Here is a 16,855-nt window from a genome sequence, read left to right as displayed (position 1 = left end):
TTTGCTTCATTCATACTGGTCGGTGTCTACATGCCCCCTCAGGCTAGCGCCAACGAGGCTCAACGTGTGCTCGCTAACCAGATATTGTGCGTGGAGCATGAAAATCCGGATTCCTTGGTTATTGTGCTAGGCGACTTTAACAAAGGCAATCTCACTCAAGAACTCCCCAAATACAGACAACTCATCAAATGCCCTACCAGAGAAGGGAACACTTTGGATCACTGCTACTCTACAATCAGTAAAGCATACCATGCGGTTCCCCGAGCAGCACTGGGTCACTCAGACCACGCCATGGTTCACCTGATTCCTGCATACAGGCAGAAGCTTAAGCGCTGCAAGCCTGCTGTGAGGACATCAAAACAGTGGACCAGTGAGGCTATGGAGGAACTGCGGTCATGCTTGGACTCTACTGACTGGGATATGTTCATGACTGCCTCCAATAGTCTGGATGAGCTCACAGAGGCTGTGACATCATACATCAGCTTCTGTGAGGAATGCTGTATACCAACACGCACCAGGGTGAGCTACAACAACGACAAACCCTGGTTTACAGCTAAACTCAGCAGGCTGAGGCTGGACAAAGAGGCCGCGTTTAGGAGTGGGGACAGGGACAGTTTCAAGGAGTCGAAGAACACGTTTAGCAAGGCGGTGAGAGAGGCTAAACGACTGTACTCAGAGAGGCTGAAGCGCCAGTTCTCTGCTAACGACTCTGCTTCTGTCTGGAGTGGGCTCAGGCAGATCACCAACTTCAAGCCCAGAGCCCCCCACTCCACTAACGACTCTCGTCTGGCCAACGACCTGAACGAGTTCTACTGTCGTTTTGAAAGACAATGGGACAGTCCTGTACAACTCCTTTCCACCCGTGAGGCGTCCCCCCTCCCCCTCTCTACAGTGACGACCCTCTCCATTCAGGAGAGAGAAGTAAACAAACTGTTCATCTCCATGATGGCCCTTAGGTCTCGCCTCATCCGCCTCGTCAGGTCCAGCCCAGTCACTTGGCTGAGGTTGTTTCCCCCGACGTGGAGCACCATTATGTCCACGCTTCTCACGGAGCTTAGGCACAAGGTCTGCCCACCTCATGCCCCTCACCCCTACCCATTCAATATGGCACTCCAGTGCCCTCATTCATAAAAATGTCAGTGGTAGCGATCATTGTCAGTAACAAGGCAGAATGTGATAAGCCCTGTGTGGAGAAGCTGCCCCGGTAGATTGTACTACATACTAGACTGTTCGTCTTGGTACTGTAGCGATTGCGTTGGTTGAATTCGATTTAACGTTACATCCGTTGTACGGTCTAGGCTGAAATGAATTATTTTCATGAACAGATTGACAAAGTTAAGGTTGTGGCAATGGATGTGCCACCGTTTGAACTCCTACTGTAAACAGCTGTGGAGATGTTTTTGTTAGCTAGCGTTAGAAGACTACCCAGCTAACACATGACGTTGCAGCAATGTTGCCAGTAAGTGCCCAGTTGGTAACCCGCGACGTTATGATGAAGAAAATTACGTCACCCTGCTGAAAATGATGGAGATGGGTTACATTTATGGAACTATCTAATTGAAAAGTGAATGTCTCAATTATTCCTTATATTATACTCTAAGTTGTATTATGGGAAATGTGATGCTAAGCTCTGACTGAGTAAAAACAATAGAGGTGTGAAACGTTGGTTTTAGCAAAGGAAGATAGGGAAGTACCACTCTAAGGAATGCAGAGGCCTAGCCGTAAATTAGAACGTACACATAAGGCCAAGCTGCAGGAAAACTCCTCCAAACCAAGATAAGTGTGCACCCAACACGAGCCTGGACATGGTCAGATTTATGCAAGGACAGAGGTGCCAACGTGACCCAGCTTCTGTAATCAGAAACCCTAGTATAGGGGCCAATTGGGTGACAAAGCGTAGAAATGGTCATCAACAGAAAGGTACCAATAATGTGAGGATGCATAATGTATCTGTGACCAACTGTATTGTACCAATAGCAAAAAATGACACAAATAATAGGCAGAAAATACAGTATAAAAGGGACTGTCCGGAGAGAAACGGACAGTCTGCTCTTGGGAGCTTACTCACTTGGATACCTTTTTTACCCTGTGTTGGAATAAACCTTTGCATCAATACTCTGAGTTTCAGTGCATCTGTTGGGACTTAGCCTGATTTTTGACTGGTTTGGACTTAGAATAATTTGCAACGTTGGGACTTAGCCTGATTTTTGACGGGTCAACACTTGGAATACTTTTCATAGTTTGGACTTAGTTTATTTTTCACTTGTCTACACTTGGAATACTTTTCAACCTTTGGACTTAGTTTATTTGTGACTTGTACGGACTTAGGATTTTCCGCACTTCGACACTCTGATTTATTTTCACTATACACGGGAACTGGAATAATTATTTACGACATTTGGCGAACCGATCCAGGAGGGAATTTACCGACGCTAAGCTAACGGGTCCCGGGAGGACGCACTTCGAAACACGCTTGGCCACAAAATTTACAAGGTAAGCAGACCATTTACTCTGCTAAATTTGAATGCGTGTCCGAGTGTGTCCGCCCAGGCCCGATACTGGTATAGTGTCATTTTTTCAAAAGAACCTAGTTTTTAAATTGGATTTATAAAATATATTAGTGCACTGCAACCACAGTTTTGATGCAAACGTACATGTATTTTTATATATTTTATTAATTTGTGATTTTTAATAATTGTAATAATTGTTGCCTATATGTTTTGCTATGGTGCGGAAAGAATGAATGACTAACATGGAACGTACGTCTATCATTTGCTGGCTGATTGCATGCTTAGTATTTGCGGGATGTTTGCTTTGGCTTGCTTTGACGGCGAGACGTTGGCATTAATCGCTACGCTGTGAGTTATTTTTTGAGACTCTGTAGAGAGAGAACCCTGTGTCGCCCTATATAAATTGTATTTTCTGTTTTAGTGTGTTTAGAATAATAGTAGTAAAACTGTAGTATGTGTGAAGTCCTCCGCGCTAGTAAGCGAGGCAGTTATCCTTGGGGATAAGTAAATAACGAATGTGTGAAGTCCTCCGCGCTAGTAAGCGAGGCAGTTATCCTTGGGGATAAATAAATACAAGTGGCTCCCGGCTGGTCTAAGTCGAGAGAGCGGCTCCCGGCTGGTCTAAGTCGAGAGAGCGACTCCCTTCAGCTGGTCTAAGTTGGGGGAGAGACTCCCAGCTGGTTTAAGTTGGGAGAGCGCCTCCCATCTGGTCTAAGTTGGGAGAGCGACGCCCAACTGGTTTAAGTTGGCAGAACTCCTGGCTGGTCTAAGTCAAGAGAGCGACTCCCTTCAGCTGGTCTAAATTGGGAGTGAGCCGGCGGTTTCCCTTGGGGGGAACGAAAGTACTTTGTAAAAAACTGCGTGGGTCGCTGGAGGGGCGACAGATAATAAAACTGGCCAGAACCAATGCTTGTAAATTTGCTTGTATATACTGCATGAGTAGATTTTAGACAAAAGTCATATAACGTGTTGTATAGCAGGTTGTTGAAATAGAGAGAAAAAGACAAAGTGACCTGCGCTTTGCACAGCATTATAATATAGGTAGACCGCTGTCAGGAAAGGGGAAGGTAGAGGCTTGATTATAAACCTGATTGGAGCTGACGAGAGGCAACTCAGAGTACCGCTCGGAGACTCCCCGAGGGAGACACGACCGGTAGACAGACGCTGTCCGTTTTCTTGGACGGGGCAGCGGGTGAACAGACAAAATTACAGATTTATGTAAATTGAGTTGAACATTGTTTCACATTTGACGTTATTCCGTAAGGATTTTGTAATTGTCGTTTTTTATTTAAAGTAATAGCAAACCATAGAGCATTTGGGGAATTTTCAGAAAGTTAAAATAAAAGTGTTATTGGTACTAAAAGGTAGAACAGCATATTTCTGATATACAACAGATACCTTTTGTTGCTAGAACGTAAGTGTAATAACATGTGAAACGTGGAAAATAGGCTGATATATATTTTAAATACATTTTATAAAGACAGGAAATGGGATTGTGAGAGCCGACGGAGAGCTCTGTTTCAGTGTTTCATGAGTTTGAGAATACTAAGTTGTGGGACATATAAGTGGTGGTTCTCTGGAACAGTGGAAAACAGATATAGTTGTGTGGGAAGGTTGTCTGAACTTCGACGGACAACTCCCATCTGCGTAAGTTTTGCACTTTGCGAAGGGACCCCTCCGCTCTCTCTCCCTCTCTCACTCGCTCCTGCCACCAAGCAAGTGGCCACGCCCATTTTGCTCTCCCCAGCTCGAGTTGAGCCTCTCCTTCTTTTCTCTCTCCTCCCTCCCCTCTCACATCTCCTCTCTGCTCTTTCCTCCCTCCTCCCCCTCTCGCTTCACCTCTCTCCTCTGTCCTCTCTCCTCAGTCCTCTCCCACATCTCCTCTTTCCTCTCTCCTCTTTCCTCTCTCACATCTCCCCCCTCCCCTTTCCTCTCTCCTCTACCACCCTCTCCCCTGCATACACTCCCACACACCTCTCACACAACATACACACTCACACATCCACACACATTCACACACTCTCACACACATACTCACTCCACATACCCTCTTTCTCTCACACACACACTTTCGTATACACACACTCACATATATAATCATACATTGACACCTACACACACCCCACACACAGGTACACACTTAGACTCTTGCTACCCGTCCTTCCGTTTCTTGTAGTTTCACACTAGGTTGTATTTGACAACTGAGTGGCGGGAAGAGCAGTGTGCCATTTGCAAATAAATCACATACAGATGGTAAAGCTGGGAGGACACAGCAGAGGTCTGTGTGAAACTTTAACGACCGTCTGAAGTCAGAGGGACTGGTGTGAGTTACACAGAACAGCATTTGCAAAAAGTATTACTAAACGCATCAAAGACTCGGGAGTTCCGTGATATAGACGGCGTACCATTCTTACACATTGATTAACATAAAAGGGGTAAAAAGCCCACCAAATACATTTAAAGCTTGATTATAAATTTAAGCCCAGAAGACGTTTTTTCTCAGACGTGTCTGGAGCAACAAGCATTGCATTGTTTGTGTAACTGTAACAGTCTGGCCCAGCTCTTAGAGCGGACCACATTGGCAAATATACTGGTGATATCCGCCTTACAGTGTCGGGAGGGTAATAACGGGACGAGTTAGCCCCAGATCCATCACTCGGTGTCACTGTTATTCCCAGTAGGTTGAGCAGGGATCATATTACCAGACCTCCAAGATAAGATAGATCTGAGGAGCTGGTGCAGGACTCCAACTGAGCCGCAGAACACCAACTAGGACAGCCAATGAGCTATTGGATAGAGATAAATAAAATCTGGGAAACAGACGACCAACCGGAGCTTCCCGGGTCCTTGGCCAACAGAGCACAACAAATCTACATGGGGATCACTCACGGTAACAGTAGAGGGGGGGCCAGAGACAGCCAGTCGAAGGTCCCAATGGAGATAATAATAAAGCGCCACCCAGAGGACAAAAAATTAATTCAACAACTAATGAAGAAATGGCATGTTCGCAACCCACTTTGGCCGAAAGGTGGATCCTTTGATTGGGCGTGTTGTGAGGAGATGGAGGTCAATATCAAACACCATAAATCTGAAGACCACGGTGACAAGAGATTAGGCAGGAGGACGAGGGAAAGAATGGTGTTAAGCTGGTTTAAAATGCATGGACAAAAGCGCCAGCAGATAGCCAAAACCATGTGGAAAATACGAAGTAATGAAAAAGAAAAAACAGATGACGTGGCTGCAGCAATGGAGACAGAGATAGAGAGAGTACAGGGTCAGGACCCCACCGCACCAGCATGGCCTTCGGAGCCGCCCCCATATCCTGACAACATGAATCCATTCAGAATGGGACAGTATCCACTCCTGAACATGGGCCCTGAGGAAGGAAAAGTAACAGGGCAACTACAGGGAGATTTCACTTTCAGTCTGAACAAAGCACCTGAAATCCACATTAGGCAAGCGCCTGAACTACCAGTCAAGTCAGGACAGCTGGTCGAAACTGACATGGGAAAAGAGGACGGGAAAACAACATGTGATAGTGAACGGTCCCAGGATAGTCGAGACAGAAGGGAGTACCAAGAGAAAGCGGCAGCCAAAGCAGAAGTGGCGCACCTGGCTGATAAACTGAATTACCTGGAAGAGGCAATAAAAGAATCCGATCAAGAGGGGTGGATATGGAGCCAACTTAAGAGAGCTGAATCACTGAGACAACGTGACCATCGAGACATCCGACAGGAGGAGGGCGAGGAAATTTATCAAACACCTCCGAAACTAGAATCACTATATCTCTCATCAGGGGCACGGCCTAAACAAAAAAGCAGAGGGCAACCATCGGAGGAGTGGGCCCACCTCACACGGACATGTGAAGACTGGGAGCAGTCATTACGTAGGATGGATGACGTATTTCGTCACCAACCTGACGACAAAATTACGAGTCCACAGAGAAAAAACACCCACGCCCAGGCCAACGCCTTATGACAGACCCAACAAGGATCCCCACAGCGCATGGCAACAGAACAACGACAGAGGGGCAATGCACTTAAGTCTGGAAGGGACCATAACTCCACAAGACAGAAGAGCTGCGAAAGTGGAGAAGGCTTCAGTCGACAGTCCACCGCCCAGACGACACCCACAGGAAGAGCAACAGCGGCGCTGGGTGAGAGATGGAGGAAGACTGGGGAGAAGATCCAGCCAAATGGACCACCCAGCCGAAGGGGGAATAGAAGACCTAGACGCACCAACCTCACTGTGCCCCCTGGTGGTGAAAGGAGCTGGACAAAATCCCATGTACGTGCCATGGTCATTCATGGACATGATCGGCCTAGCAGGGAGACTGCCCACACTCACGGATGGAGCAAATAAATGGATAACAGCACTGGAAGAGAGCACAGCAGGGGTGACTCTGGCTCTCGGAGATATAAAGGCTCTACTGATGCATACTGCCGGAAAACAAATAACAGAAGAAATCTTCCAGGGTGCACAACTGCCAATAGTGGTGTCCGGAAACCAAGTGGACGGTGTAGGGTTCGGAGGTCATCGCAACCAAGTATGGGCAGAGCTAAGGAAACACTACCCAGAGAAGATGGATCCCTCCAAGCTGGAGGGCGAAATGCTGAAAGACGACGAGTGTCCATCCAAGTTTCTGCATGTTTTCCAACGCAGATGGAGAGATGAGACAGGGAGTGCCTGGAACACGAACAACACCACACAGAGACTGTTTATGCTAATGGTGAAGAAGGCAATGCCACTGGAAGTACAGAAGTGTCTGGACGGTGTGGTGGGTCTGATGAAAATGGACTGGCCACTGTTCTCAGAACACATTGTCCATCACGTTGATAATAGCAGGAAAGATAAGCGGGAGGCGGAAGAACTAAACAAGCAACTTGTCAACAAGCTAGCGCAACTGCAGCTGGGAGAACTGTGTAAGCTGAAAAAAGACAAAGCCAAGACACAAGCCCCGGTTATAACAACACCACCCCAGGCTCCCGAGAACCCGACACTCCAGGCCCCAGTGATGTTCCAGCCACCACCCAAGCCACCTGTTGCAACAGGACCAGTACAGGCAGCAATAGTTAACCCTACAGCTCTGCCACCAATCCATGTGCACATTGGACCCCCAGATGGCATCTATCGATCCTGGAAGGGAAAAGGTGGACCTATGCAGCGAGGTGGGAACTCCCAGGGGGGAGGAGGACAAGGCCCACCCCCACAGCATTACGGACAAGCACAGTCCAACCCCAATCAGTATGGACAAACACAGTCCAACCCCAATCAGAACGGACAAGCGCAGTCCTACCCCAATCGCACTGACAATCAACAAGCTAATGTGTGCTGGGGATGTAAACAACCAGGACATATCAAAAGAGACTGTCCATCACAGTCTTGGGGACCAGCAGCGGACTGGCAATAGAGGTGCCCGGAGAAGCCTGAGGGGGAAACAATAATGTCACCAGTTATCTCACTACAACCACGAGAAGAACCCACCATACCAGTTACAGTGCAAGGACAAGAACATGCCTTCATGGTAGACACCGGAGCGACGTATTCATGCATTGGAAAAAACGGCTTCAATCTCCCCCTCTCCAGTTCATCCATCCGAACTGTAGGCTTTTCTGGGAAAACACAAGTAATACCACTTACGGAGCCACTCACGATGCAAATTGAAGGAAAAACTATTGTAGCGCCTCTACTGTACTCCGCACACACTCCCATCAATCTATTAGGAAGAGACATTCTCTGCATACTAAAAGCCAACATTGTGTGTACTCAACGCGGCCTGCAAATAGAGTTCCATGAAGGTCCCTCAGCAAACCAGATGATGCCAGTGATGGTTGGAAAGGAACTCCAAAATGGCTTAAGTCCATTAACGAATGTAACAGCACAAGATCATCACAGCCGGACACCACCGCTAGCGTACTGGCTACAATTGGCCCCACAAGAATCTTCACTAATCCAATTATGGGAAGAATGGGAACCGTGGGTCCAAGCTTTGGTAGGGAAACCAAGACCACAACAGATGCCGCTCCACTGCACTCTTCTATATGACGAACATCAAAACTACACAGACTATGCCGACTGCTGGATGGAGCTGATCAATAAAAACAATACTCCATCATCAGCCAGGATATTTTTGTAGGCCCTGAAGGAGCAGCCGCAGCCGTAACACTCCCACCAGAATTACGAGAATGGTATCATGTACAGAACTCAGCCCCGCATGTCCCATTGATGACAACCGAAGGACATCGATCTAGTGAGTTAGGACCAATGATAAAAGCAGCTTTACAAGTGTTAGACTGGAGGCCCACCAATAATAAGTACTTACACATACAGTGCCCTCCAAAAGTATTGGAACAGTGAGGCCAATTCCTTTATTTTTGCTGTAGACTGAAAACATTTGGGCTTGACATCAAACGATGAATGTGAAACCAGAGATCAACGTTTCAGCTTTTATTTCCAGGTATTTACATCAGGATCTGATGCACAAATTAGAAAATATCACCTTTTTGTTCGAACCCACCCATTTGTCACGTGAGCAAAAGTATTGGAACATGTGACTGACAGGTGTGTTTTGTTGCCCAGGTGTGTCCTATTACATACATTATTCAATCAATAAATACCACTGAATGTCTACACTCAGGTTCAGATTGGGTAAGATAGGTTTTGTCTATGCAGACTGTATTCAGAGGTGAAAACAACATGAAAACCAGAGCGCTGTCTTTGGGTGAAAAACAAGCAATTGTGAGTCTTAGAGAAGATGGAAAATCAATCAGAGCCATTGCAGAAACATTGGCCATAGCCAGTACAACCATTTGGAATGTCCTGAAGAAGAAGAAAACTACTGGTGTACTAAGTAACAGACGTCGAACAGGTAGACCAAGGAAAACATCAGCAGTTGATGACAGAAACATTGTAAGAGCTGTAAAGAAAGACCCTAAAACAACTGTTAGTGAGATCAGCAACAACCTCCAGATGGCAGGAGTGAAGGTATCACTATCTACTGTTCGCAGAAGACTTCATGAACAAAAGTACAAGGGCTACACCAGAAGATGCAAACCACTCATTAGCAAGAAGAATAGGAAGGCCAGGCTGGAATTTGCCAAAAAGTACAGAGATGAACCTCAAAAATTCTGGGACAAAGTTTTATGGACTGATGAGACAAAGATTAACTTTTACCAAAGTGATGGAAAGGCTAAAGTTTGGAGAAAGAAAGGAACTGCTCATGATCCCAAACACACAAGCTCATCTGTGAAACACGGTGGAGGTAATGTCATGGCTTGGGCTTGCATGGCTTCTTCTGGGACGGGCTCATTAATCTTCATTGAGGATGTAACACATGATGGCAGCAGCAAAATGAACTCGGAAGTCTACAGAAACATTTTGTCTGCCAATTTAAGGAAAGATGCAACCAAACTGATTGGCAGAGCCTTCATCATGCAGCAAGATAACGACCCAAAACACACTGCCAAAACAACAAAGGAGTTCATCAGGGGCAAGAAATGGAAGGTATTAGACTGGCCAAGTCAATCTCCAGACTTAAACCCTATAGAGCATGCATTTTACCTGCTTAAGAGGAGACTGAAGGGAGGAACCCCACAAAACAAACAACAACTGAAAGAGGCTGCAGTGAAAGCCTGGGAAAGCATCAAAAAGGAAGAATGCAAAAGTTTGGTGACGTCAATGGGTCACAGACTTGCTGCAGTTATTGAAAGCAAAGGATTTGCAACTAAATATTAAGTCTTATTCACTTAAATATGTTTTAAGTATATCTGTTCCAATACTTTTGATCACATGACAAATGGGTGGATTCAAACAAAATGTGATATTTTCTTAGTTGTGCATCAGATCCTGATGTAAATACCTGGAAATAAAAGCTGAAACGTTGATCTCTGGTCTCACGTTCATTATTTGATGTCAAGCCCAAATGTTTTCAGTCTACAGCAAAAATAAAGGAATTCGCCTCATTGTTCCAATACTTTTGGAGGGCACTGTATCTCCTGATGCCCGGTTTCATAGAATTTCAGCGAGAAATTACAACGTAGGGACAGCTGAGATAGTGGTTGTAAATGTAAAGACACCATCACATCAATGCCCATTGTCGGAACATGAAGATGTGTTAGGACAGGTGCCCCCATCCCTATGGTCAAAACATAAGACGGATGTGGGTTTTATACGGGCAGCAGACCCCATACACATAAAAGTGAAGAAGGGAGCAAGATTACCATACCAGAGGCAGTACCCACTCCGACAACACGCCATAGACGGGATTAGACCCACGATTAGGGGTTTAGTGGATGCGGGAGTCTTAATAGAGACAAAAAGTTCCTGTAATACACCCATCTTTCCAATAAAGAAGCCACATTCTAATGATTATCGGTTAGTACATGATCTGCGGGCTATTAACTCCATTGTGGACGTTCCAAAGGCAATTGTTCCCGATCCACATACACTACTTTCTAACATACCCCCAGGTACCAAATGGTACACCGTCATCGATCTGTGCTCTGCCTTTTTCTCAGTTCCCCTACACACTGATTCACAGTACCTGTTTGCTTTCACCTTTGAAGGCAAACAAATGACTTATACTCGGTTACCCCAGGGATTCCTGGACAGCCCAGCTGTGTTTAATCGAGTGTTGGCCCAGGACCTGCAGAACCTGCACGTCACTAGTACCGTCTTGCAGTATGTAGATGATATCCTTATTTGCAGTAGTTCAAAGGAGCAGTGTGAGAGAGACTCTGTCACCGTGTTAAACCAGCTGGCAGAAGGCGGTCATAAGGTCAGTAGAGATAAGTTGCAGTTCTGTCAGACGACAGTTGATTATTTGGGGAGACGACTTAGTGGGGATAAGAGGCAGATAGCTCTGTCACAGATAGAGGCCATAGCCAGAGCTCCGAAACCACAGACGGTAGGGCAAATGCTCACCTTGTTGGGAATGGCGGGATACAGTAGACCATGGATTTGTGACTATGCCCTCAAATCAGCGCCTCTGCGGGCCCTTATTAGGGCTGCGGGGCAGACCAGTAATGCTGCTGCTCTGCAGTGGACCGAAGAGGCGGAGGGCGCTTTCTTGGCCCTTAAAAGTGACATGCAATCCGCCCCCGCCCTTGGCAATCCGGATTACTCAAAACCATTTCACCTATATGTTGCAGAACGGTCTGGATATGCTACTGCTGTGTTGTTGCAGGACACGCCCATTGGGAAACAACCGTTAGCCTATTACAGTACAAAACTGGATAATGTAGAGGCAGGACTCCCACCCTGCTACCAGGGACTGGCAGCCGCTGTCTTTGCTTTCAAGAAGGCATCATCACTAACCATGGGACACCCAGTCACGTTATATACGTCCCATCAACTGTATGCCTTACTCACAAGTCCCCGGTTTGTGTTAACACAGGCCAGACGGACTGGCTACGAGGTGATACTGTCTGCACCAGAGCTCACCATTCAAAGGTGCAGCATAGTAAACCCAGCAACTAAGATGGTGTTACCTGTAGATGGGACACCACATGATTGTGTTCATGTAACTGATGTATTTATGCGGGCACGCGACGACTTGCACAATGAGCCCATCGTAGCAGACCTCACATTGTTTGTGGATGGATCTTGCTTTAGGGATGCTGTAGGTAACCATGCAGGTTACAGCGTGGTGCAGCTTAAGGATGACACCACATTTGAGATACTCCAAACTGTAAAAGTGGACCAACCATGTTCAGCCCAATTGGCTGAGATCAAGGCTCTTACAGCTGCATGTCAGGTGGCGTCGGGTAAGAGTCTTAATGTTTATACTGACTCTGCATATGCATATGGTGTGTGTCACGTGTATGGTAACATATGGAAACAGAGAGGTTTCCGTCGAGCGGATGGTACAACTATCAGTCACGGAAGCTCCATTTCGCACCTTTTAGAAGCTATGCACGTTCCAACGGCCTTGGCCATTATTAAGTGCCCAGCCCACCAAAAGACAGATACTCTCATAGCCAAGGGTAACAATATGGCCGATGAGGCGGCCAGACAGGCAGCGACAGGGGCAGTAATGGGACCCGTACAGGTAGCTGAGGACCCTGCCCCTCTTACCACGTTGTCTTCCCTTGTGTTAGCACAGGACGGAGTCAGTCCCCAGGAAAAGGACATGTGGGTGAGACGGGGGGCGATACAAACCACTCAAGACGGACCGCACAAAGGTCTATGGAGGAGCTGTCAGGGACATTTTGTCCTACCTAGTTCGTTGTTACGCTTTGCTGTTAGGAATGCGCATGGCGGCGACCATGGCGCAAGGGGGGAGACTATACGTCGTCTTCAGGCCGTATGGTGGTCCCCATACTTAGCAGCCACAGTTGATAGAGTGTTACACGAATGTGAGGTATGTGCACATTATAATGTTAGGAAAACACTTCCTGCCCCCATATCACACATCCCAACACCTGATGGACCATTTCGACATTTGATGATCGATTATGTTGACATGACGCAACGCATAGGAAGGCTGAGATACATCTTGGTAGTAATATGTCGATTCAGCAGATGGGTAGAGGCGGTACCAACTGCAGGTCCAGACTCCCGATCAGTAGCAACATTTTTGTGTAGAGAGGTCTTTCCGAGATTCGGAATCCCGGATAGCATAAGCTCAGACAATGGACCGCACTTTGTGGCTGAAACCTTTAAATTGGCATTGAAAATGCTAGGTATTAGACAAAGGTTTGGCTGTGTTTACCATCCCCAGTCACAAGGGACAGTCGAGAGGGCCAACGGTATCTTGAAAGCTAAGTTAGCAAAGATCATGGCCGATGGTAAGTTAAACTGGGTACAAGCTCAAAATAGGTTTATCATTGAAACCATACTAGCAGAAGATCAGGGAGTTTGCGATCTCATTGGTGAAGAATGCTGTACCGTTATTCCCATGCACACCGGGGAGGGGGGGAATCTTACTAAAGCTCTATTTAACCTAAAAGAACTAAGACAGGAGCATGTAATACATTCCAATTGGAAGACGGGAACAAATGCGTTATGGAGCTGGTTGACAAATTTAACGTGGCCTAAATTACTGAGGGGGATAGCGATGGCCGTGGCAATGATTGTAATAATAGTGGTAGTAGCTGCATGCTGCATATTGCCATTGGTAGCGCGACTGATAAAAAAGATGGCAGGAGTAATAACTGGACAGTTTCCCGTACAAGTATATCCGAAAGGAGAGGAAAGTGATGAATCACTGTATATGGTTCCCACTAACAACCAACTCGATTTAGAGATTTACACAGAAATGAAGGATTTAGGGGAGTCACCAAAATTCAAGTATAAATCTAACCTGTATGAGCTAAACCATGGGGAGTTTGGCAAATACTAATCTTGTGTTATGTCACTAGATGAACACGGCAGACGACCCCAACCAGAAGAATGACCAAGGCAACCCAACCCCCCGGCAGACGCCAACTTCATCCATGCCATCCCCAACAAGTCAGAAACCCCCAACTCCAGGTCTAGATTTACGTCAGTTAGTGTCCCCGGTTTCATCTGTACCAGATACCCCAGAGAGTCCACCCCCATTGACCCCTAGAGATGTAGACATGCGTCCCCCAATCCCCATACCAGTGTGTAGAATTATCGCTGTAGGAGAAGAAAGTCAGGTTCCCAGCGACCCCAGACAAAGGAAGTGGCAGATCCAGCCCATAGACCTGCCTCCCCCTCAGGACCATCATCCAGTGATCAACCACCATCATCCAGCGGCCAACCACCACCTCCAGGAGACCAGACCAGACCAGGTGGAGCGGAGGGCCCAACGGCGAGGGAATCCACGGACGACGCGGACGAGGGCCCTGATGACGAGACGGATGACGACGCTGACGACGAAATGATGATAGCCGGTTCCTGGACCACTGAGGCCATACAACGGATCGGAGACATGTCACTGGCTAAGTTTAGGAGCCTCCAGCAACGTGTGTCCCGAAGGATTAGACAACGTCTCGCTACTGCTAGAAAGCGCGGGCAATCACTGCAGCGGTGGAGAGTCCGCCGCCAGGAAGACACTCGTCAGAAGGACGAGTGTCTGGCAGTTCAGCACCATAATCGGGTGCTGATTCGCGAGAATGAGGAGCTCAGAGAGACGATGGACAGATTGCAGCGGGTGTGGGGAACCTCTCAACGCATTTACCCGCCAAACCCGCCACCACGTGGATAGTACGACGAGGGGTAATTGGACTCGTTCTCCATCACCACGAAGAACAAGTCACAATTCAATGTTATGGACACCATACAACATTACCTTATAGTCTACCTCAGGTTTATGGATATCATACCACATTACCTCGCAGTCAACCTCACTGCATGTCTTCAAACTGATTTTTGTTGTGTTGTTGTCAATGTATTGTTTGTTTTTGGTTTGCTGACCCTGCAGTAATGTTGTGTTGATGTCATTGTTTTGGTTGTTAGCCTCGCATACTGCATGGGGACATTTTTAAATGTTGCATGACCACGTTGCTTACTAGCCCATCATATAACCACTAGACATTGGGTGGGAAATGGTAGTAAATCTTCATGTGGCAACGAACACCTATATCTCATATGTCACGACCACTGGCTGGGGTGATATGTATAATCAACGTATATTCATACACTATGTATTTTATACTCTTCCTTTCTTACCATTTTTTATCTTACACTTACGAGACGGACCAATTTTGTATAAGTAATCAGGACCTCAGTGCCAAGCTTCCGAAGTGTGGATGGTGGATGAGCGGGAAAGTACAGTATGACAACTAGCGATGACTCAGTTTGTCTTATATACTTAGGTAGAGGCTGGAACAGATACTCATGTCGCATTATGAGCATAGTTTGCCCTGATGTCCTGCGCCATGTGCATCATTGGGGCTACGGGGAGTTTCCATCACCCATAACCCTTTTACTTCACTCCCCTGCTATGCGTTGCTATAAGCTGATAGCTTATGCGAGTATTGGGCGATAGGAAGACCACCAGGCCACCAAGGTAAAGCTTCGCACATGATGACATTTATGCACAAGATGAAAATTGATAATGCATAGGTCTGCATTACTGTTTATTACCTCAACTGCATAATGGAAGAGAATGGTCTTGTTATCAGTTGTGTTTTACGAGCTGACAGTATGCTCACATTTACATGTCCATATCATCTTTATGTAACTACTACTGTTTTATTTGATAGTTGTAATCTCATCCCATCATTAGTAACGATGGGACTTTGCAAGTCCCAAAGGGGGGAATTGATGAAGAAAATTACGTCACCCTGCTGAAAATGATGGAGATGGGTTACATTTATGGAACTATCTAATTGAAAAGTGAATGTCTCAATTATTCCTTATATTATACTCTAAGTTGTATTGTGGGAAATGTGATGCTAAGCTCTGACTGAGTAAAAACAATAGAGGTGTGAAACGTTGGTTTTAGCAAAGGAAGATAGGGAAGTACCACTCTAAGGAATGCAGAGGCCTAGCCGTAAATTAGAACGTACACATAAGGCCAAGCTGCAGGAAAACTCCTCCAAACCAAGATAAGTGTGCACCCAACACGAGCCTGGACATGGTCAGATTTATGCAAGGACAGAGGTGCCAACGTGACCCAGCTTCTGTAATCAGAAACCCTAGTATAGGGGCCAATTGGGTGACAAAGCGTAGAAATGGTCATCAACAGAAAGGTACCAATAATGTGAGGATGCATAATGTATCTGTGACCAACTGTATTGTACCAATAGCAAAAAATGACACAAATAATAGGCAGAAAATACAGTATAAAAGGGACTGTCCGGAGAGAAACGGACAGTCTGCTCTTGGGAGCTTACTCACTTGGATACCTTTTTTACCCTGTGTTGGAATAAACCTTTGCATCAATACTCTGAGTTTCAGTGCATCTGTTGGGACTTAGCCTGATTTTTGACTGGTTTGGACTTAGAATAATTTGCAACGTTGGGACTTAGCCTGATTTTTGACGGGTCAACACTTGGAATACTTTTCATAGTTTGGACTTAGTTTATTTTTCACTTGTCTACACTTGGAATACTTTTCAACCTTTGGACTTAGTTTATATTTTTCACTTGTCTACACTTGGAATACTTTTCAACCTTTGGACTTAGTTTATTTGTGACTTGTACGGACTTAGGATTTTCCGCACTTCGACACTCTGATTTATTTTCACTATACACGGGAACTGGAATAATTATTTACGACAGTTACCTTCTGGCAACGTCGTGGTAACGTCGTAGCAACGTTATAAAGGGAATGTTGCCAGTTGGTCCCATGGGCAACGTTGCCGCGACGTCGTACCTTGGTCGGCTGGTTACGTTATTTTTTGGTCCCATGGACAACGTTGCCGCGACGTCGTC

At 46.3% G+C, this 16,855-nt stretch overlaps 1 protein-coding gene across 1 annotated transcript; it reads left to right on the top strand.

Annotated features, from left to right (window-relative positions):
• Positions 1-5,666: 5,666 nt before the first annotated feature.
• LOC124469777 lies at positions 5,667-14,682 on the top strand. The gene is made up of 5 exons (XM_047023270.1): positions 5,667-6,152; positions 6,307-7,836; positions 10,492-13,365; positions 13,871-13,998; positions 14,118-14,682. Exons 1-5 carry the CDS (start codon positions 5,667-5,669, stop codon positions 14,680-14,682), a joined length of 5,583 nt encoding a protein of 1,860 aa, XP_046879226.1.
• Positions 14,683-16,855: the final 2,173 nt, after the last annotated feature.

This window comes from Hypomesus transpacificus, chromosome 7 (genome assembly GCF_021917145.1).
Source record: "Hypomesus transpacificus isolate Combined female chromosome 7, fHypTra1, whole genome shotgun sequence".
Taxonomy (NCBI): Eukaryota; Metazoa; Chordata; class Actinopteri; order Osmeriformes; family Osmeridae; genus Hypomesus; species Hypomesus transpacificus.
The sequence above is the reverse complement of the archived record's forward strand: the minus strand, read 5'-3'. Positions and strand labels throughout refer to the sequence as shown.

What these genes read in the sequence shown, in the direction of transcription:
- LOC124469777 (XM_047023270.1), top strand. Translation starts at nt 5,667, where the DNA reads ATGCATGGACAAAAGCGCCAGCAGATAGCCAAAACCATGTGGAAAATA. An exon ending in CTGACAATCAACAAGCTAAT is followed by an intron (nt 7,837 to 10,491) that starts GTGTGCTGGGGA and finishes ATACTTTTGGAG; the next exon opens with GGCACTGTATCTCCTGATGC. An exon ending in TACTAGCAGAAGATCAGGGA is followed by an intron (nt 13,366 to 13,870) that starts GTTTGCGATCTC and finishes TTATGTCACTAG; the next exon opens with ATGAACACGGCAGACGACCC.